This window comes from Nilaparvata lugens, chromosome 14 (genome assembly GCF_014356525.2).
Source record: "Nilaparvata lugens isolate BPH chromosome 14, ASM1435652v1, whole genome shotgun sequence".
Lineage (NCBI taxonomy): Eukaryota > Metazoa > Arthropoda > Insecta > Hemiptera > Delphacidae > Nilaparvata > Nilaparvata lugens.
The window spans coordinates 1,404,109-1,428,914 of NC_052517.1; the positions used below are offsets into that span (position 1 = coordinate 1,404,109).

General features: G+C 37.8%; 1 protein-coding gene across 1 annotated transcript in view; it reads right to left on the reverse strand.

Annotated features, from left to right (window-relative positions):
* Window positions 1-295: 295 nt before the first annotated feature.
* The window catches only part of LOC111058028 (ATP-binding cassette sub-family F member 3), a 53,803-nt gene continuing 29,292 nt past the window's right edge, over window positions 296-24,806 (reverse strand). The window contains exons 8-13 of the mRNA XM_039441133.1: window positions 21,726-21,916; window positions 16,717-16,891; window positions 14,099-14,279; window positions 4,241-4,461; window positions 3,287-3,453; window positions 296-762 (exon numbers count right to left, since the gene is read on the reverse strand). Of these exons, the coding sequence (XP_039297067.1) occupies window positions 3,298-3,453; window positions 4,241-4,461; window positions 14,099-14,279; window positions 16,717-16,891; window positions 21,726-21,916 (924 nt within the window). The 3' untranslated portion in view covers window positions 296-762; window positions 3,287-3,297. The remainder of the gene's footprint in view (window positions 763-3,286; window positions 3,454-4,240; window positions 4,462-14,098; window positions 14,280-16,716; window positions 16,892-21,725; window positions 21,917-24,806) is intronic.

Genomic DNA, 24,806 nt, shown 5'->3' on the forward strand with positions numbered 1-24,806 from the left:
TGAATATCAGGGGTTTATTTTAGTTATCTGTTCCTAAATAAAAATCTAAATCTGAGAACCCTATTTAAATTATTTCATCACGACATGTTTCGGTTACTAATGCCATTTTCAACACTTGAATTTTCAAATTTAAATTTTCAATTTATATTCAAAAGTAGCCCTACAGAAAAAAATACAATTAGCTGTTTCTGTATTAAAACAAGTCTGAATAATGATTTGAAACAAATATATCAACACTTTAAAATCAAGTGTTTATGAGTGTGAATAAATTTGAATTTGAATTTGAAAAAGTGAAACAAATTTACGAAAATTCACTTAAATTTACTAAAACTGAGATTCCTAAGTATTGCTTCAATAAGGTTTATTCAAATTGCAGTTTCAAAATTATCTAAAAAAAAAAAATCGGGACAATTTTATTGCAACAACAGTGTAACCATAGTCAGATTCACATAGATAATAATAATAATATCGAGTGACCTGGTTGGCTCAGGTCTGGGCCCGCCCATTATTATTATTAATATTACCAAAAATATCATTAATAAATAATTATTTCGAAGACACGTACACTGAATTGGTTTATTCAATGAGATGTTCTGCACATGCGCACTAGTGCTTGCTCGCCAGCCAATCACAGCACACATTGCCAAACTAGTCCGACCAATTAGAGCACAGCTAGCCAAACTAGTCCAGCCAATGAGAGGCCAGCATGTATCGCACGCACGCACACTCGCTGCCAGTTTGAGTCTGTTGTAGTATGGATACCTTCAAATAAAATAAATTATCAAAGTCAATTCGAAATTATATCAAGTGCCGGTTGCACAGAAGTCGGTTAAATTTTAATTGTGATTAATTCCAAGAGAAGCCGTCGTCTTATGAAAAATGTATTCTCTGATAGGTTCCCGTGATATTAATCACGGTTAAAATTTAACCGGCTTTTGTGCAACAGGCACTAAGAGTGTAAGAAGGGCACAATATGAGAGACTACCAGCATCACATAGCTTCTCCAAAAACAACTACTAGGACTATCGGCTTCAGTTAACACTCACATTTACAAACATGATAAACGTGTATGATTAGCACATAAGCTGTGCTAATGGTGATAGCGTTTATGATTTTTGTGGCTTAAAAGACAAAACATAGCTACAAGATAAGTACAAAAACAGCAACACAAGGAAGAAAATGATGAAGATATGCATAGACGAGATTGACAAGGGAGAAAATATATAGTGAGGTCCACGTTATAATGGCAGTGGAGAAAGATAGGAGAAAAACGTTGCCGGTAGCTGATACAGGTTTATTAATGTAATATTAACTGTTCATTCTCGTTTTAAATATTCAATTATATTTTATTAAGCAAGAGATTATATTTTTTAATAATTTCATAATGAATTTTCATAATCAGGATGAAATATTTTGTCAGTTTTCATAATCAGGATGAAATATTTTGTCAGTTAATTATCAATTCTGCATTGTTAAAAGCCGATCTGGCAACAGAGCAAAGCGAGAAAGAGATACCGCTATCCGCATTGTTGAATGATAAACAAGGATAGCAATACTATTGCCAATCAAACATTGCCATTATAACATAGACCTCACTGTTAGTAGGACTATCGGCTTCAGTTAACAATGACATTTGCAACATAAAGGTCCTTCACCATGGCATATCATCATAAATGATACAGTATCAACACAATATGGAACAGTATCATTCTCAATTTGACACACAACACCATAATTTGATACAAAACTTCCAAAATTTGAATGGATTCTACAAACCATGGTATCCTATCCCATTATATTAAGCGAGCAATTTCTGTATGTCTGTTTATATTTTTATATATTATGGTTATTTATGTTCAACGGATCTCGAAAACGGCTCAACCGATTTTCACGAAATTTGGAACATAGTAGGTTTATGATATAAAAATTCGATTGCACTAGGTGAACTCGCTGAACGACATTAAAAGGATAATTCATCCTTGGCTGAAACAGCTGAGATTTTTGTCGTTTGTGGATAGTAGAGAGTGAGCGAGTGATTCTGTGGAAAATCAAAATATCGCATCCCCAAAATTCATAAGCTGATGTATAGTCTGCTGTGAAATATAAACACGATCATTTTAGAGAATTGTGTTCTGTTTATCTATAATTATATTATATGAAAGCGAAATGGCACTCACTCACTGACTGACTGACTCACTCGCAAAACTAAAAATCTACCGGACCAAAAACGTTCAAATTTGGTAGGTATGTTCAGTTGGCCCTTCAGTGGCGTACTAAGAAATCTTTTGGTGATATTTTAACTCTAAGGGTGGTTTTTAAGGGTTTAAAGTTCGACTTTTAGCATGTATATTCTTCTTATTCCAATATCTTAATTATAATTGAAATGCCCATAACATATGTTAATATAGAACTATAATCTAGAGAGAGTACCTCTTCGAAACAGTTGTTAACTGGTAACTAAATTAATAATTTTGTCAGGTTGGCATTAAGTTGAGTTGACTTTGTTAGGTTGGCACCAAGTTGAAGATTGAAATGCATTTATCGCGGAAACATTGATTGAGCACTGCTACTTCAATCAGAGCTATTCCTGGGAATATTATATTACTAGCCGTCAGGCTCGCTTCGCTCGCCATATCCGTTTAGTCTGGACCCCCGACTGGATCGTCCTACAAATGAAAAATGCAGGCGAGCGAAGCGAGCCTACTGATATCATTCTTGGACGACCCAGTTGGGGGTCCAGGGGGCGGAGCCCCCTGGCTAGACGGATATGGCGAGCGAAGCGAGCCTGACGGCTAGTCAATAAATAAAAATAACGAGCAAAGCTCGGTGACCCGATATTGTTATATTTTCTTATGGTATTAACATAGAATGATACAGTAGCACCACCCATGATACAGTATCAACACAATATGATACAGTATCATCTCACCTTGACACACAACACAATAATTTGATACAAAACTTGCAAACTTTGAATGAATTCTACAAACCATGGGATATCATGTTATATGCTATCTGTTCTCTATAGCAACGACAGGTAGACACATAGAGCAGTGAGTGACCCACCTGTGTTGCTATCACTTGATGGTCTCGGCCAACTCCCACAATGTGATACAGTATCAACATAATCTGATACAGTATCATCTCACCTTGACACACAACACAATAATTTGATACAAAACTTGCAAACTTTGAATGAATTCTACAAACCATGTGATATCATGTTATATGCTATCTGTTCTCTATAGCAACGACAGGTAGACACATAGAGCAGTGAGTGACCCACCTGTGTTGCTATCACTTGTTGGTCTCGGCCAACTCCCTCTCCACGATGCGTCGATACTCGTCGAAGCCGCCCTCTATGGAGGTCACTGTGCCCCCTCCACACACCCACAGCTCCTTGCAGACCATCCTGATCAGTCGCTCGTCGTGGGAGACCAGGATTACACCTCCCTGCAATCACATGGATTCATTATTTATTTATTTATTCGTGGATACAATATTACAAATCATATATAAAATAATATGATTGGGTAGGAGCAACAGGCTCGGCCCAAAACTATTCCATTCCCAAATTTTGATTAGGAGAGATATATACTATAGTGAGGTCCACGTTATAATGACAGTGGAGAAAAATAAGAGAAAAACGATGCCGATCCACTGTCTTGTCAATGCCTTCTATAGATGGTAGCTGATACAGGTTTATTTATGTAATATTAACTGTTCATTCTCATTTAAAATAATACATTATATTTTTCAATAATTGAATGATGAATTCCCATAATTAAGATGAAATATTTTGTTAATTGATTATTAATTCTACATTGTCAAAAGACGATCTGGCAACAGAGCATAGCGAGAACGAGATAGCGCTATCAGCTTTGTTGAATGATAGACAAGGATAACAATAACACTGCTAATCGAACACTGATATTATAACGTGGACCTCGCTATAGAAAGTTAGGCGACTTCCGTATCCTATTCAAGATACACGTATCAAAATACATGATACATTCATCAAGTCAACATGATACAGTATCACACAATTCAATACACGCATCAAGTCAACATGATACAGTATCACACTATTCGATACACGCTTCAAGTCAACATGATACATTATCACACTATTCGATACACGCATCATGCCAACATGATACAGTATCACACTATTTGACACAAAACAAAAATTTCCCTCATTTTTTACAATTTCACCAACTTTTCCCCACATAATACTCACATTATACTTGTTAATAGCCTTTCCCAGTGCCTCTATGGTCTCAATATCCAAATGGTTGGTAGGCTCGTCAAGCACTAGGAAGTTGGGGGACGCCATACACATACGGGCGAATGCCACACGTGACTTCTGGCCCCCGGACAGACTGCCGACCGTCTGCAGAGCCAGGTCACCGCTCACCCCGAACGAGCCCAACTGGCGCCGGTATTCTTCAACCGGTTTGCCTGAAACCACAAACATTATATCACAAATAATAGTTATAAAATTATATTAATAAATTCTTCATATACTTATTGGAACAGAAAAGCTTTCTGTGTAGGTAACAGCATTGTTCGGACATAATTTAATATAATTTCTGTGGCTTGGTACAAAAACTACCAGTGTCAATTTTTTTCAAAAATGAGTTTAATACACTAATAATCACTAATATCGATTATTTTCAGTTCCAGAAGTGCCAATAAGAGTCCTATCTCAAAGCAATAAAAAGTTATAAAATGTATACTAACAATGTCATGATTGTCTACCAATTGTCAATGTCAATTTGTCTACCAATCTCAGAGTGCAAAAATCTATATATATATATATATATATATATATATATATATATATATATATATATATATATATATATAAAAGCGAAATTGCACTCACTGACTGACTGACTGACTCACTCACTCGCAGTACTAAAAATCTACCGGACCAAAAACGTTCAAATTTGGTAGGTATGTTCAGTTGGCCCTTTAGAGGCGCACTAAGAAATCGTTTGGCAATATTTTAACTCTAAGGGTTGTTTTTAAGGGTTTAAAGTTCGTCTTTTAGCATGTATTTTCTTCTTCTCCCAATCTCTTAATTATAATTGAAATTTCCATATCATATGTTACTATAGAACTATAATCTAGATAGAGTACCTCTTCGAAACAGTTGTTAACTGGCAACTAAATTAATAATTTTGTCAGGTTGGCATTAAGTTGAGTTGACTTTGTTAGGTTGGCACCAAGTTGAAGATTTAAATGCATTTATCGCGGAAAAATTGATTGGGCACTGCTACTTCAATCCTGGGAACATTATATTACTAGCCGTCAGGCTCGCTTCGCTCGCCATATCCGTTTAGCCAAACGTTTAGTCTGGCCCCCGACTGGATTGTCCTAACATATGATAAAAATGCTCAAATGAAAAATGCAGGCGAGCGAAGCGAGCCTGCTAATTTCATTCTTGGTCGATCCAGTCGGGGGTCCAGGGGGTGGAGCCCCCTGGCTAGACGGATATGGCGAGCGAAGCGAGCCTTACGGCTAGTTACCAATAAAGACATATGTTTTTAGATTGTCATTCATACTCTGTGCCAATTTCGACTTCTGCACTTCTAGCACTTGCATTTCCGTATTGAAATGCCGTAGTTGGAAAATACAAGGTGAACTTTCAAGCTGATTTGTGAGAAAAATAGAGAAAGGATTTGCTTTTTTGACATAGGTAGTTCTGCACCAAGCCACAGATTTATTGCATTTATTGTCAGTATCAATGTATCTCTTGTTGTCTGGTATTTGTGCAAAGGGAGGAGGCAATGGAAGGGTGATGCGCCAGTAGCCGACTGTTGGCCCAAGCGGAACGTAGAAGCCAAGATAATTGACCGAGCGAAGTGAGGTCTAACATTCAAGTCGACGGTTTGGCATTTCTCTCAATGTTTATATGTTGCGCATTTACGGCAAAACGCGGTAACAGATTTTCATGAAATTTGACAGGTATGTTCCTTTTTAAATTGCGCGTCGACGTATATACAAGGTTTTTGGAAAATTTGCATTTCAAGGATAATATAAAAGGAAAAAGGAGCCTCCTTCATACGCCAATATTAGAGTAAAAATCAGATTATAGAATTATTCATCATAAAGGTAGGCGCACACAGATCGTCATCGGACGGATCGGACGATTAGATTTGATGTATTGCTTTCAAGGAAATTTTTATTCTGTAATAATTCTATGACATGTAATTTTCTTCCCTCAAGACATCCACACATTCATCCACTGTGTATGGCGCTCTTTTTAACAGAACCTTCCTTATCCTTCCGGTCATCTTTGAAAAGTTGGAAAAATCTTTAAAGTTATGGGGGAGTCTATTTATAATTTTTATTGCGCAATAGTGTGGGCCTTTCTCCAGAAGGGTTAGTCTATGTGCCGGGTAACCGAGGATTGAGCCACCACTCCTCGTATTGTAGGAATGATCAAGTAGAACGGATGAGAATGCCCTCCAATTTTTACTAACGTACGTGATGATCTCCAGAAAGTACATGGCTGGCAAAGTTAATATACTCTCTCTCACAAAATAAGGCCTACAGGATGTTCGGGAACTGAGGTTGAAGATTATTCTCAGAGCTCTTTTCTGCCTCCTGAAAATTACCCCAAGGTGTGTGTCATAGCCACCCCAGAATATCAAACTGTAACGAATGACAGACATGAGATAGCCATGATAGATCGCAAGCAGGGAATTATACCCTACTGCTCCCCTCACACACCTCAGCGAGAACAGAATAGCAGATATCCTATGCAAGAGACGCTGCACCTGATCACCCCATTTCAAGTCATCCTGCAGCTCGACCCCGAGAAACCTCGTCACTTTTGACTGATCGTATCCTGATAGGTCTACGTTAGGTATATTGTTGTTTAAAGTTCGACGGGATGCTGTAAATTGAAGAATTTTTGTTTTGTTGGTATTTAGTTTAAGGTGATTCTCATTGAGCCAGTGATTTAAGTCTGAAATTGCCGTTTGAGTCTTGATTTGGATATCCCCTTTTGAGCCCTCAACTAGAATTGTTGTATCATCGGCGAATAGAATGACCTTGGAATCTAGTTTTTTTGGGAGATCATTCACATAAATGTTGAAAAGTATTGGACCCAGTATTGTTCCCTGGGGAATTCCATTGGGTTGAAACAACCAGTCCGAATCAATAATAACCCCTTTATTGTTAATAACTCTTACCGCTTGGCGTCTCCCTGTCAAGTAAGATTCAAAAAAGTCTAATGCTTTGGCTGTAACCCCATAATAAGCAAGTTTTTTTAGTAGAATTTTGTGATTAACCCTGTCATAGGCCTTGGATAAATCGCAGAAGATACCCACTATACTCCGCGACCCATCCAATGCTCGGAGGCTGCTATCAACCACTTCAGATATTGCTTGCATTGTTGATCTACTTTTACGGAAGCCAAATTGTCTATTGTAAAGTAAGTTGTTACTTTCAAAGTAATTGTTGAGTTGGAGGAAAACTGCTCGTTCTATAATTTTAGAGAATATAGTCTGAATTGCTATGGGGCGGAAATTTTCAGGACAAGTAGGACTCCCTTTTTTAAATATTGGTTTAACAATAGAGTATTTGAGTTTTTCTGGGAAAATTCCTTTTTTAAACACCAGATTTATTATGTGAGTGAGAGGTTTACCGATTAAAAACCCAACTGATTTTACTACTTTAGGTGTGATTCCATCCCATCCACCAGTGACTGAGGTTTCAAGATTATTTATAATTTGTAATACTTCTTTTTCTGAGATTGTAGAAAATTCAAATTGAGATAGCAACCGATTTGGGCTGTTGGGTTCAAATACCTGTTGATTGGATCCAGAGAAAGTATTATCTGCCTCTTCGCTTTGTCCTATTGATATAAAAAAATTGTTAAAAGCTTGAGCAACCAGAAGAGGTTCTGAAATTTTTCTATTATCTATTGACAGTTCTATAGGTTGGGAGGATATGTGAGCATGACCGATTTCATCCTTTATTACCTTCCATGTAGCTTTATTTATATTTCGACTGGAGTTAATATAAGTATCATTGCTTTTTCTCTTAGAGGCATCAATGATCTTTCGCAGTAATTTTTTGTATTTTTTGAAGTAAATTAAGAACTCTGGATCCCTATTTGTTCTGGACTCAACAAGTAATTCTCTTTTTCTAATTATTGAGGTTTTAATGCCATTTGTTAACCATTTTTTGTTCTTCTCATTTTTAACCTGAATACATTTTAGAGGGAAAGAAGAGATAAAAATTTTATAGAAATTTGAGAAAAAATAGTTAAAAGATTCTTCACAGCATCCGCTTTTAAGACAACCTTCCCAAGGGACTAGTGCTAGGTCGCGACAGAAATTTTGGAGAGCAGGCTTGGTAATGACTCTTCTGAGGGAGAACACATTTTTCCTTTCTATGGGACATTTATCGATTTCAATTAATAAAGCTTTGTGGTCTGATATTTTCAAATCTAGAATAAATTGTTTCAACTTATATGAGAGTGTATTTGTAATAATGTTGTCGATGCATGTGGCTGAGTATGTTGTTTCCCTTGTCACTCGGTCAAACAACAACTCAAGCCCATAGGAGTTAATTAAATCTTTGAAATCGATCGTCTGCGGGGTGTTTCTCAGGATATCAACATTGAAGTCTCCTCCAATTAAAATAAGCTTATTTCTTGAGTCCTTCTTAATTATATCAAATAATCTTTCAAGTTTTTGAAAGAAAATTTCAACATTACTGTCAGGTGTTCTATACAGTGAGATAGCAACACATACTAAAGACTTGCACCCAATTTGTAGTGTAAGTTCAATCCCGATGCACTCGAATAGTTTTTCGACTGACAACACTTTTATATCTTCGCGCAGCTTGACACGAGAGAAGTTATAACGATTGTTTATTAAAATACATACACCACCTCGAGCTGTCTCTTCGCGACCGTAGAAAGCAGCAAGATTATATTCACTTAGTTTGTTTAATACTTGGCTATTATTCAACGGAAGCCAATGTTCACTAAGAGTCACAATTAATGGCTTGTGTTCCTGAAGTATGAGATCGAAGTCCTCTATTTTCTTTGCAACACCAGCAATGTTTAAACTGAGCATTAAAGTTGTCTTCATTGGAGATTCCGAACAGTTAATCAACTTTGGTTCATTGTTAACCTCGGCCGAATTATGTTCATTGTCGAGCGATTTTAGTTTAAAGAGTGCTCTTGTGTAGATGGGACATTGCTGGAGTGGAGCGGCTGTTGAATTCTCAGAAATTGATTAATGATTTTCTCGGCGATCACGTGTTTCCCTATTGAGTTTAGATGCAGTCCATGGTGGGTATGGAATCTTCTTCCCAATTTTTGCATTTCCAACATTTCCACATTTTTAAACTGTCTGGCTATTAATTCGATTTTTTTATTGGTCTCTGTTACTATCTTATTTATAAGAGATGTAGGATGGAGATCGTGTCGATGTGGAACATTAGAGAGTAGAACTCGAGTATGAGTTAGCTTTGGAAGTAGATTTTTTATAGAGTTCAATAGGTTATTCTGTGGATTCTTATCTATATCGTTTGTTCCTGCCATTAGAATTATCATGTCATTTGGAGATAGTTCTTTACTTTCCTTTAGACATTCGGAAGTTACCGCACTGAAGTTAGCTCCCGGCTTCAAGATACTTGAGACATGAGAATTAGATTTATTTGATATTCTATCTCCTATTCCTCTCCCGTGGCTGTCTGCGAATATTTTAATGATGCCAGGTGTGCTCTGATTGTGACCGCGGATGTTTGAGAAGATTGGTTTCTTTGCTTTTGTCAACTGCCGTACCAAAGACTCACAAGTTAAAGGGCGTCTACAGTTTGAATTCATAGGATCCCTGCTTTGCTTGGTGTTTATTTCCTTAATCTGATTTTCAAGGCGCAATACAGTGTCCTTCAATTGATCACATTCTCTCAATAAATCGTTGATTCTGTCATAATTCTTTATTATCTCCTCTTCCAAATCTTCGATCTCTTTATGAAGGGAATTGTTATTTTCATTTAATGTTCTTATTGTTTGTTCTCGGATTTGAATGATATCCAAACCATCACAATCTGGCCTGCATTTTGTAGTTGACAACCCGTAGAACGATTCTGTTTGAGTGTAGATGCTTTGAGAATCTGTTATTTGTATAAATTCACCTGTTTGATCCTCTCCAACATCAAGCCCAGTCTGGGTCTCAGCATCAACGACGCACCTACCAGTCGCTTTTTCTGTTCCAGACCGAACTTCATACTCATTTAAATACGTCATTGAATGCTCAGTCTGAGTACTCGCAATGCAAACAGTTAAAGTTTTGTCTAATTCACGTAAATCATTAGCTATAGATGTATTCATAGCTGCATCATCCCATTGATCCCGCAACGTATCTATCTCCTTTCTCAGCTTTTCATTTTCAGTCATTAATTCTTGAGATGTAGTTTGAGACTGAATAATGAGACTGTCGTCATTGTTGCAATATCGGTCTAAATCAGAAATAAAAGTGTAATTTGTTGGTGTTGAACAAATCCCATTACAGTTTGAAATCGCTTCCATGCTCGTAAGGGGATCGCATGAAGGGGAATGAGAATGATTATTTTTAATCTCAATGATATCCTTGATCAGCTCGTCCGTAACTAGTGTCACTTTACATGTCTTCTTCAAGCAGCGCCATACAATTTCCCCAGAAGACTTGACATTACATTTTCTTAAAGAATACCCTTTATAAAAAATCTTTTGGTTTCCTTTGTTGGTTTGGCCCAATATAATGTCATCCATAATAATTTTCTTTATATGATACGACTTGGAAATAATGAGGTATATTCTTAGATTGACTCAGTCAACTTATTTATCATGTGATGTCTAGCCCAGTATTTTCATTACAAGGGTAAAAGGAAAGTATAAGGAAAGAGAGAGTGCTAAGAGAGCGGTCAAAGCGGGAGATATGGAAGCTCCTGAAAAGAAAAGGAATATAGGAAGAGGGGGAGAGAATCAAGTTAAAATAGGTGAAACGTAGATTCTCATCACAGCCGTTCAGACATATAGCCACAAGCCACAGCCACAAGTAGTTTTCAAAAACTGGCGCCACGTCTGCGCCACTGCCGCCGAACAGCTGCTTTTGATGGAAGCGATCAAGTAAACAATGCTCCGTTACTATGGTAACCAACGACGCCAGTAAACCGTTCAAAGAAGTAAGGAATGCTCTCTAACTCAGTACGAGGAACTGTACCGATAAGCTTATCTGGAGCGATAAGTTCACAACACCCGAATTCCAATAGCCCAGATTTTGACAGACGTAAACACCGTTCCCGTTATTTCACAGGAAATTGCCTGCCTGCAACACCACACAGCTGATCTTTTGAGAGCCGGCAGTATAACAATTTTGAGGTTAACCGTAACGTAACAGAAGAACAGATGATTACAATATTAAAACTGAAATCAGTATGAACACCAAAGCATCACACATCAGGATACGCATTCACTATTCACAGAACTACTAGTAATGTCGATTTATTGCAAGTAATAGATATTTGTGTGCAACTCTGGACCCGGGATCCTGGACGCAAGGAGGATTTAGGCCTATGTTATGGTGCACTTAATGCCACACAACCTAAAATGTTGTCGCTCATACAGTTCACATACCAGAGTGCTGTTTGGCCAGCCGCTGTAGATTAAACAAGCATAGACAAGATATCCCATGGCAAAGGTCGGTTATGTTACAAATCTGAAACTGATTTTTTATCAAGTCAAGTCGACTACTGTCTATTATTAGTGTGTTGTTAGGAGTGTAAAGGTGCGTACAGATATACGCGCCTCCAACCCGCTCCGCCCACGCTCCGCACTCGCACCGATCATAAACGTTACGGGAGATGTGTTCTCTTCTTGCGTTCCACTCTTGCTCCCCGGTCGATCATCAATCGCTCTGCTCGAGTGACGTTCGGTTGCGGAGCAGAGCGAAAGTCTGTACGCAACTTGAGGCTCAACTCGCACTTAGGCGACTCAGGTGGAGAAGAGACTGGACTCTAGTGGAGAGCATGTGTTTCCAAATGGTGACGTCGCGGAGACTAGAATCGACTGGTCTGAGTGTGACCATTTGGAAACACATGCTCTCCACTAGAGTCCAGTCTCTTCTCCACCTGAGTCGCCTAAGTCGTCTTATGAAAAATGTATTCTCTGATAGGTTCCCGTGATATTAATCACGGTTAAAATCTAACCGGCTTTTGTGCAACAGGCACTAAGAGTGTAAGAAGGGCACAGTATGAGAGACTACCAGCGTTACATAGCTTCACCAAAAACAACTATTAGGACTATCGGCTTCAGTTGACACTCACATTTGCAACATAACGATCATTTACCATGGCATATCGCCACAAATGATACAGTATCATCTCAACTTGATACACAACACCACAATATGATAGAAAACTTCCAAACTTTGAATGAATTTTACAAACCATGGCATATCTTCTTATGCTATATTTTCTCTATGCTACAACTAATAACCAGTAAAAAAAAGGGCTGCCATTTAGGCAAAACTCCTTGGGAGAGGTGAGGCTATTGACCATGTAGAGCTTTGGGGGCCAAAAGAAGAAAACCCAAGAGACCACAGATGGGTGAAACTCCAGGCACAAATGTAGGTCAAGAGGCTGAGTCGAGGGTGGCCGGGCGCCCTAGAGGCAGTTTGGCGTCCCCTCAGCGGAAGGACCTACAAAAAGGCCAGGAGTGGAACTCACGTAGGTCACGAGGACCAATCAGTCTGAAGAGACTGCCAAGCATATCACACTGGATTGAGAGACCAGTGGCAATGAGAAGGGCTCTATTTGGCTGCAAGCAACCAGGTGATGAATGGGATGTTAGTATGGGAAATAACTCCTGGATCTTCTAAAGGACACAGGTATTGATTTGCCCAACTAACGTACTTGGGACCACAATAAGCTCCGGGGTTCTTTGAACCTTTGGATCCTTGAATACGTCCCTTCAAACATAGTGTAATGGAAGCAATTGAAAGTAGAGTTATTGAAATTAGTGAAAATTAGAACGTAATATTTTATTAGCTGGCTGCCTAGCATAGGCTACGGAAAGCTTGCATTTTTTCAACCGATGGACGAGGTGAGGATCTTTCTCAGGGTTGGGAACTGCCTAGCTTGCATCGCAGCCTGGGGAAAGATAGTTTACATCCACTCGTCCCATCAACAGTTTCCGGCTCTTCTTTACCCCTGCCGTAGTCTAGTTTTCCACGTGTAGGCCTAGGAAGAGTCGGACCTGAGACAAAAATTGCATTCTTTCCGTGCACTCTTGTTTCAACCGTTGAAGCGAACACAGCGCGCTCAGACATCAATTCTTTTCGGGAGTGTGGATCACCAAAATCATCGTTTAATGGATCTCTTCAGCGTCTTCATTATTGATTGATTGAGTACTTTATTTATGTAGATTACAATATATACTGGCTTATACACTTATATACAATAGCTTACAATACAGCAAAATTATAGATGAATTTACATAATATAGACTAAGAAAATAATTATTGAACTGTATATGATATGAAAAAGCAATTTGTAATATAATAACTATAGATAATAATTATATTGTTATGCATCTACATAAATTGGCGGAGCTTTGGACATATCAATGTCCATTCTTCGGAAAGAATATTAAAAATATCCTCCCCACTAACTCTCTACCAAATTATGGGTGAATCCCAAATATTAATCCTACTCAAATGACAAGGGGCGATCGAACTTTATTTGCATAACGACGATAGGTTTTTTTTGTTTATTTGTACCATTCCAAATCTCTTTCAATGTTTTTTTTCTTGTATTAGGCTAGGCAGCCAGAGTAGAGTCAAAACTGATGTAAAAATTTGGTAGAGAAAATGTTTAAATACAATAAATTTTCATAGAGTAAAAATTAGCTTTCTTTAACCACGTCTACCCTTTGGTAAAAGCAGTTAATCATACTAAATCTACCCGAGAAATTACAATAGCATAACATGGGATCTCAAAACATATGCTATATTTTTATAGCATAAATACTCTTATGCTATCTTTTCTCTAGGATGAATGTAGGCCTACCAATGTATTAATTATATACCTGGATAGCTCTGCTGTAGCAACTCTACACTGCTTACACCCATAGCCAGTTGGTCGACATGATGCTGACTGAAGTAACCGAACTTAATGGCTCGATGCGTGTGTTGGTCACCCGAGCTAGGGCTTAGCAGACCCATTATTAGTTTCAGAAGGGTTGTTTTACCTGCTCCATTGTCACCCACCTAGATAATAATCATACAGATAAATAATATAAATTATAAATACCACCCTACATATGCATTATTTCATAGAAATCGTCACTCAAATTCATTCAATTAATTAAGTCAGCAGACCCATGGAAGAAAATCAATATAAAATGAATAAATACCACCAAAAAATGCATAGTTTAATAGTCACTGTTGTTGTTAATGTATGGCTTGAAATGTGGGGAGTCCCGTTGAAAGTAGAACCATGATTAGTTTCAACAGACTCGTTTCGCCTGCTCAATTATCACCCAAGTAGATAATTACAAAAAAAAAAAAAAACGATTGATATATAATGGATAAATAACACCAAAAATATGCATCATTAAGGGCAGGTTCGCGAGCTCGGGATTTAGCTAAGCTCCAGACTTTAAACAGCTGGAGTCAGAAAATTGACTTTCCGAAACGGGGCGTAGTTGTAGTTTTATGATATTTATTTTCTCGTATCTATATTTAGACAAGTTTTTCCTTGACGAAATGAAACATTCCAAAATAATTCAAACTTGATGAAACTTTACACTATTTTCTCATTATTTTATTTTTCAATTTTCTAGTTTTTCGAAATTAATTTCGTGGACAACAACTACGCCCCATTTCGGAAAGCCAATTTTCTGAGTCCAGCTGTTCAGAACTTGGCTAAATCCCGAGCTCGGAAACCAGCCCTTAGTGATTCTAGGTGAACTCCAAACTCGCAATACACATCCTAGACTCGAGGATGGCTCCTAGGCATTACTAACATCTTTCCGAAAAATTTCAAAAAATAATTATCATATTTTTCTCTTATAAAAGTGATCAAATATTCACAGTCTTGACAGGGAATAAAATACCTTCAACTGTTATGAGAGTGTTCACATATATTTTGTAGCCTGACAGGAAATAAAATAAAATTTGGTCTTATGCTAGTGTTCACATATTCACCGTCTGCCCGGAAATAAAGTTTTGGTGGCTATGATAGTAGTTAATTCAATAATTGGCAACCAGCCAACTACTGAACTAGACTGATGTAAACGGTTCCAATGGGCGACCATATTCGGCCGAATTAACGGCCGGCAGATTCGTCCGATCCAACGGCCGAACGGATCGGTTGAATACGGTTCCAGTGGACGGTTACCCTTATTAGAGCGTTTACAGTTAGTTGACGTTGTGTGAACGCTCTCATATGAACCAATGGTAATCATTTACAAATACATCGAAAGCTTTCCTCAATTCAATTTTCCACACACTTTGGCAACTACTACAGTATAACTAACGGATAAATGACTAGGTTAAGGCCTAGAGAAACAATAGCATAAGTAGATATTCCATGGTATAGGGAGTTAGTTTATGTCGTAACTTTTACTGTTATCTCAAGCCGATTACTGTCGATTTTTACTGTTTTGTTGGGGTGATAAAGGGCACAATGGCCCATATGAATAAAACCAGAGCAAATGCTCATGAGTAAAAGCATTGAGCTTAAGGTTTTGCTCATGAGCAAAAGGTAGAAGCAAAAGCATTTGCTCATTTTGATATGAATAAGCTTTACCTTTCACTCTTGAGCTCTGGAGCAAATACTCACGTATTTTGAAGATTTTTCATCAGCTGATTCACTTTTGTAGCCTTACTTTGTTTTTATAGGTCATAGAAGCGCTAAATATGCAAGTAGGGTGCACCGCTTGTGTTTGCGTCGTCTGCTCTGTTTTCTATTAATTTATGAATAGAGTTTTAGGTTAGTTGAGTTTAGAATTTTGAAATAATAGCGTGAGAAAATGTCATCTCTATAATAATCTTCAGCATACTCTTATAATATCAATAGCCTCCTTATAATCGTCTACACTCTCATCTTCTTAAATGCCTATTTCCTATTTTGTGATGGCTATCTTTATAACAGGTAGCTTTAGTATTTATTCTTTTGTAGGTATAATGGTGATATATATATCATGGTTGAATCTAAGAAGAGTTTTATAGTTCTACACTATTGGTTGTGATCGTATCTGGTAGAGTTTCCTCTTCCTCATACGAATTAGTTGAGCCATTTTACTATGAGCAAGAGGTGATAAGCTGCTCTAGACTGGACTCACCTTTTTTGAAGCATTCGCTTCAAAAGTTTAGCAAATGCTCTAGTTTATTCATACAATTTTGAGCAAAAGCTTTTACTTTTGAGCAAATGCTCAAACTATTTTTTTGATGAGCATGAGCAAAAGGTTTTGCTCACGTTTATTCATAGAAAATGAAGCAAATGCTCCATATTTTAGAAGTATGAGCAAATGCTCAACTTTATTCATATGGGAGACTACCAGTGTCACACAGCTTCACGGGAAAGAACTACGTGGACTATCAGCTTGAGATAACAGTAAAAGTTGCAACATAAACTCCCTATACCATGGGATATCTACTTACGCTATTGTTTCTCTATGGTTTAGGTGAACTACGAACTCACAATACATATCCTGGACTCGAGTGTGGCGCCCAGGTTGACATTGGTGAGAATTGGCTTGCCCTTGACATAGCTGAAGCAGACCTCGTTCAGCTGCAGGATGGGCGGAGACAGGGGTTCGGTTTCGGGAAACTTCAGTACCACCTCCACTTCCTTCTCTACGTTTTTCAGTTCCGGTCTGAAAGCAACACAAATATTATTATAAATGATACAGTATCACCAGACAATGATACAGTATCATCACAACTTGATACACAACAACAAAATTTGATACAAACTTGCAAACTTTGAACGAATTCTATAAACCATGGGATATCTACTTATACTATATTTTCTCTATTATATCTCCACAAATGATACAGTATCACTACAAAATGATACAGTATCATCACACATGATACAGTATAATCTCAACTTGATACACAACACCATAATTTGATACAAGATTTGCAAACTTTGAATGAGTTCTACAAACCATGAAATATCTACTTATGCTATATTTTCTCTATTATATCTCCACAAATGATACAGTATCACTACAAAATGATACAGTATCACCACACATGATACAGTATCATCACAACTTGATACAGTATAATCTCAACTTGATGCACAACACCATAATTTCATACAAGACTTGCAAACTTTGAATGAATTCTAAAAAACCATGGGATATCTACTTATACTATATTTTCTCTATTATATCTCCACAAATGATACAGTATCACTACAAAATGATACAGTATCACCACACATGATACAGTATCATCACAACTTGATACAGTATAATCTCAACTTGATGCACGACACCATAATTTGATACAAGACTTGCAAACTTTGAATGAGTTCTACAAACCATGGAATATCTACTTATATGCTATATTTTCTCTATTAGGCTATATCTCCACAAATGATACAGTATCACCATAATATGATACAGTATCATTTCAACTTGAGACGTAACACATGGTATAGGTCGTTTATATTTCAAATTTATTCTCAGATTACTGTCGACTACTGTCTATTATTAGTGTGTTGTTGGGAGTGTAAGAATGGCACAGTATGAGAGACTACCAGCGTCACATAGCTTCACCAAAAACAACTACTAGGACTATCGGCTTCAGTTAACACTCACATTTGCAACATAGACACCCTATACACTGTCCATTATTAGTGTGTTGTTGGGAGTGTAAGAGTGTAAGAAGGGCACAGTATGAGAGACTACCAGCGTCACATAGCTTCACCAAAAACAACTACTAGGACTATCGGCTTCAGTTAACACTCACATTTGCAACATAGACACCCTATACACTGTCTATTATTAGTGTGTTGTTGGGAGTGTAAGAGTGTAAGAAGGGCACAGTATGAGAGACTACCAGCGTCACATAGCTTCACCAAAAACAACTACTAGGACTATCGGCTTCAGTTAACACTCACATTTGCAACATAGACACCCTATACACTGTCTATTATTAGTGTGTTGTTGGGAGTGTAAGAGTGTAAGAAGGTCACAGTATGAGAGACTACCAGCGTCACATAGCTTCACCAAAAACAACTACTAGGACTATCGGCTTCAGTCAACAGTCACATTTGCAACATAACTGTCCTTTACCTTGGCATATCACCACAATATGATACAGTATCAACGCAATATGAAACAGTATCACCTCAATATGATGCACAGCACCACAATTTGATACAAAACTTTCAAACTTTAAATTAATTCTAAAAACCATGGGATATCTATTTATGCTATTCTCTCTCTATTGTATCATCATATAATTTATAAAATACGGTAGGCGTCCCGCAGCTTTGCCTCCGTGACTTAGAAACGACATATAGGCAAGGTATAGTTGGCGGGGTAATATTCACGGCTTTGCATAAACATCAGGCTTCAGAGACCCTAGATCCCCAGATGTAGGAAGCTCCCTACACACAGACATTCTTCATGAATGAGAGAGTTGCAACGTATCACCAACAATGGAAACAGCATGTTGAACGAATGTCAGCTGATAGGCTGTGTTGTGATAATAATGATACATTAAAGCTCCTTGTGTATCTTTTCGGGTGCAACACGTTGCTTTTTAGAAGATACAAGAGAGCATACTGTTGCTTATGGAAAGATACATTTTCAAAACAACTGATCATTTTTCGGTACTAATACACTTTGGTGATGAACCATATCCTACAAATTCTTTAGATAAAAATAACAATAATATAATAATTTCATACAATTACAGATTTCTTGTTGATAGGTTGGAAAGTGAAAACTGGAATGCACTTTTTGAAACTTATGATAATATAGTTTTCGCCCCACTTGGATGTAATGAGCTGGTTTTCGTGCGTCATATGGAGGCCGAAAATGATTGTTTTCTGACCAGGCCGGTAAAAGTTTTACGGCCCTAGGGCTGTAAAATAACCTTGAAGTCAGCTGATTCTGATTTGATGTGAACGTGTTTACAAAATGGTTTATGAAACGGAATCAGTTTATGCTTGTAGAATTGAATGAGTATTCTGCAATAAGATACTATCATTTTATTTGGATGAATAAAATACAGATAAGATATATATATTATAAACTATTCAAAATCGATTTTCAGAGTAGGATAGAACTTCTAACCTAAACTTCCAAAGTCAACGACAACAAGCATTGTTGACGTTGACATTCAGATTGGCCAAATTTCAAGTGTGCTAAAACAGCTGATCAAAAAACTTTTCATTATTTGTGTTTATTATTCAAGAATCAAAAAATTTATAATAATATCATCTTATTGTCATTTGGAAGAATAAAAAGTATAAACTGAACCTCTTACATAATTGAACATAATCTTTTAGGTTATTTAGACAAATCAGAATAAAAAATAAAAAATACTTGGACAATTTCCTGATATTCAGATTACCTCAGATTTGCTAGAGCTATGACCTTCCTGATTTGCTTTCGGAATTGCCTAATAAACAATTATTCTCATATTTATATTGTTTATTTTTCTGTGTGGCGAAAAATAACGTTCTCACCATGGGCAAAAATGTTTTTCCGGCTCTCAATCTTTTCTAGTCCTCGGCCTACGGCCTCGGACTTGAAAACCGATTTCGAGCCGGAAAAGTCTCATTTTCGGCCCTAGGTGCGAAATATACTATTGTGGATCGTGTGACTGGCTTGAGTAAAACTGTGAAGTGCATTCCTCGCCGAAATAGTCCCTTGAAGCCTTGGATATCGGAGGGAATAATAAAATCAATCATCGTAAGGGATATAATGCATGATAGAATAAGGAAAGGCCATACAGATATGGATCGATTAATGCTTCGATTAACAAAATGTTGGATGTTTTTGAACGGGTAATATATTTTTATTTATTTATTTATTTACATTGTGTACAACTACTTAACATGAGGAAAGGCACAACAGGCTCATGCCCAAAACTGTCCCATTTCCAATTTATACTATATACTGTCCAAATCAAAAAGTTGGTTATGTCACTCTCACTTTTCAAAATACAATTTACGCTCTTCAATACTCAGATAAACGAGCAAATTTTGAATCAAATAGATACTATTAGAGTCTAGAATTGAAAAATCTAAAACAGTAACTTGATAATTATTATTCAAAAAGTCTAAATCTTGAATATATTGTATGTTGTCTAAATCTTATATATTGTAGCCTAGTGGTGGCCCTCCGCCGATAGGCAAAGCTACAGGACCCCGGGGACTGTATGCTATCTTTTCTCATTGGTATCGTCCTATAATCTATAAATAACCGATGACAATAGCACTCACAATCGTTCCAACATTTTGATACAACGTAGGTGAAAGAAATGGAATGATACAGGAAGAAGGTGAAAAAGAAGAAGACTTTTCAATTCAACAGACGTTTGAACCGGGCCCAAGATATAGAAAACCAGAAAAAGGGAATACAAAAAAGGACAATAATGAGTTAAAGTAACGCAAAAGAGCAATATAAAAGGGAAGCAATGAATTGAGATATTTGCAGAACTGCAATCCTATACTATTAAACGAGAAACTTCTGTTTATATGTTTGGATGTTTAGATGTTTGTACCGGATCTCGAAATCGGCTCTAACGATTCTCACGAAATTCAGAACATAGTAGGTTTATAATATAAAGATTAGATTGCACTAGGTATCATCCCTGGGAAAACTCGCTGAAGGACATTAAAGAGGTAACTCTCTTTGGTAGAGAGTTAGTGGGGAGGATATTTTTAATATTCTTTCCGAAGAATGGACATTGATATGTCCAAAGCTCCGCCAATTTATGTAGATGCATAACAATATAATTATTATCTATAGTTATTATATTACAAATTGCTTTTTCATATCATATACAGTTCAATAATTATTTTCTTAGTCTATATCATGTAAACTCATCTATAATTTTGCTGTATTGTAAGCTATTGTATATAAGTGTATAAGACAGTATATATTGTAATCTAATAAATAAAGTACTCAATCAATCAATTAAAAGGATAATTATTATTCCTCCTTGGAAAGACAGCTGATAATAATTATTTCGTCGTCTGTTAGTGATGGAGGTGAGCGATCGAGTTCATGTGTGTGGGACTGTGTCAAAATTATGACTCATCTGTTGAACTTTTGTAATCATTCAATCAGGTACTTAGTGCCGGTTGCAGAAAAGCCGGGTTATTTTCAATCCTAATTAATTCCAGTAGATCCACCTTTTTGAAATGGTCTTCTCTGATTTGGTTCACGTGAAGTTAATCAGGATTAAAATTTAACCGGCTTTTGTGCAACTGGGCCTTTGTGAGGGAAATTTTTGCATTCCTCTGGGAATTAATCTCAATTTATTGTTATTAGAAAGAACATTTCTGTATGAATGTTATTATAATTTCTTCTTTCGTAATAAATTTTTTATGCTTTTGTACTCCAGGGCGAAGCTCGGTCCCCGACATTAATGAGTAAAAATAGCACAATATAGCAATACAAACAAGAAAATCATATATTAAAGTAATGCAAAACTCATGATGAAAATAGCACTCACAATCGTTCCAACATCTTAATCTTGCTCTGCACAGAGGAAGCTCGGTTAGCATTGTACCGGAACCGGTCGATGAACTCCTGCACATGCGCCCTGTGCTGCTGTTGTGCCTCCCACTCCCTCTGCTGGTTCTTCAGCTTCTCTTGCTTTGTCTTCGCAAAGTTGTCGTAGTTGCCCCTATACGAGTCTATCCTCTGCAAACAATCGTTCACAAAACTAATCATAACTGCCACAATCACCAATTTATTATTGAGAAAAGCATTGTTTAATATACGGTAAAAAGTAAATTCGTATGGCTTTTGTTGGTAGGGAGTCCCTTTCGGGAAGGTTCCACCGCCTGAATATATAATCTAAGCCGTCAATGGGCCTTACGACTGGCATACTTCAGCCGGGACCGACAGTTTAACGTGCCCATCCGATAATACGGTACGATTGAAGAATAAGACTTTGATGTTGTCAATCTATATAAATACAAAACAATGATAAATGTCAAAACAAAGTTAAGCAAGATAGACAATCAAAGTATTCATATAAATAAAAACTTTGTTACACAAAATAACATAATAGGCGCTGCCTGCAAAGCCAAGGGTTTGATTGCTGGCAGCGAAATAAAAGCGAAATGGCACTCACTCACTGACTGACTCACTGACTCGCAGAACCAAAAATCTACCGGACCAAAAACGTTCAAATTTGATAGGTGTGTTCAGTTGGCCCTTTAGAGGCGGCGCACTCAGAACGGATTTGGAAAAATTTCCAAAGATACGCCCAAAATCTGCGTTTGGGGCGAGCGAAGCGAGCCCTCTGATCTCATTTTTGGACGATCCAGTCGGGGATCCAGGGGGCGGAGCCCCCTGGCTAGACGAATATGGCGAGCGAAGCGAGCTCGCTGATCTCATTTTTGGACGATCAAGTCGGGGATCCAGGGGGTGGAGCCCCCTGCCTAGACGGATGTAGCGAGCCTGACGGCTAGTACCACTATATTTGTTCAAAATCTGGTGTGGCGCACTCACACAACTTTCCTTGCCGTTATGAAAATTGATCACCTGACGCTAGTGTTCCCGCGCATCACAAGTCTACTATTCAAAGATTTGAGCCAGCTGGTGACAGGACAATAACGCTGGAGACACACATGAGGTCTGCTATCTCTTCATAGTGAATGATTTAATAGAATCAACAATAATTTGCAATTGAATAATCACATTTTCTCGAATTTAAAGCTTATTTTCAATTTTAAGTGAAAATGTTACTGAACATTAATTGTAGAGATTTTCATGCTCAATCTACTCCACTTGATTTTTTTTGTTTCAATTGCATCTGAAGCCTGATAATTGGGAATCGATCTGCATTGCTGGGGCGGAGCTCCTGAAATTTTTACGGATATGGGACTGGTGGCAGTTGATAGAGCTTATCGATGACTATTTTAGGTATGAATTTGATCAAAATCGTTGGAGCCGTTTCCGAGAAAATCACGAAAAACCCTGTTTTTGACAACATTTTCGCCATTTTAGCCGCCATCTTGAATTGCATTTGATCGAAATTGTTCGTGTCGGATCCTTATAGTGAAAGGACCTTAAGTTCCAAATTTCAAGTCATTCCGTTAATTGGGAGATGAGATATCGTGTACACGGACGCACATACACTCATACACACACACACACACAGACACACACACACACACACACACACATACAGACCAATTCCCAAAAACCAGTTTTTTGGACTCAGGGGACCTTGAAACGTATAGAAATTTAGAAATTGGGGCACCTTACTTTTTTTCGGAAAGCAATACTTTCCTTACCTATGGTAATAGGGCAAGGAAAGTAAAAATCAATTCACTTTACAGAACCGTTGTTACCATGAACGTTAGTGTAATATAAAAATAATTTTTGGACAAATATGGTGGTATTGACAACATCAACGACTTATTCTTTCAATTATGGAGAAATCACCACAAAATCTCATACCAAGTCAAATCATTAATTTACATTAGAAATATACACACAAATCATCTATATTATAAAGGAAAGAACTGGCTTCTACACGTAGGGTGATAGGAAATTCACGAATGACGCATCATCACGTCTCAACCACTCAACTCATTAACTTGACATTTTGCATATACATTCTTAATTTACCGAGGATGGTTATAGGCCTATATTTGTAATTCTTCAAGATTTCATTATGTCAAGTTTTAAATTATACCCTTGCGAAGCACGGGTTACCTGCTAGTCACTAATAATAATTATTGAGAAGGAGTGATCCGTGGTCTAGTGGATAGAGTGCTTGCGTAGCAGCATAGAGATCCCAGGTTCAAACCCTCTCAATCCCAAAAGTTTTTTAACCAGATCACTCCCGTGTTATCTGATGGGCACGTTAAACTGTCGGTCCCGGCTGAAGTATGACAGTCGTAAGGCCCATTGACGGCTTAAATTATATATTCAGGCGGTGGGACCTTCCCGCAAGGGACTCTCCACCAACAAAAGCCATACGAATTTACTTTATTATTGAGAAAAAACTTCTTTAATATACATTTTTTTAATATACGGTACGAGTCTATCCTCTGCAGTCATTCTGAAAACTACTCAAAACTGTCTCAATCGCCAAGTTATTATTGGGACATATTATAAAAGCATTGTTCGATATTGTCACAAAGTAAAATTGTGACGAGAAAATAATAAATAATATTATTGAAAGACGCTCGGCTATCAGCAATGCTAGCCGACCGCGGAGATAAGGGAGGTACCGATGGCGCACCATCTTCCGCGCATCAAGATGATTTCCACCGCCTCTGGCGGCGGCTCAGCTCCATCCCCTCCACTTTGGGGGAGTATTTAAAGGCCGGACGAGCCCCAGACCACAGCATTCCGCTCGCAACCTTCCTGCTCCTGGTACAGCGGCCCGTTGGCTGCCGTACGTCCCCGACCTCCTGTCCTTGTACAGCGGCCCGTTGGCTGCCGTACGTCCCTAACCTTCCATCTCCCTAGGGCACAGCGGACCGTTGTCTGCCGTCCCTGTCCTCCCATCTCCCTAGGGCACAGCGGACCGTTGTCTGCCGTCCCTGACCTCCCATCTCCCTAGGGCACA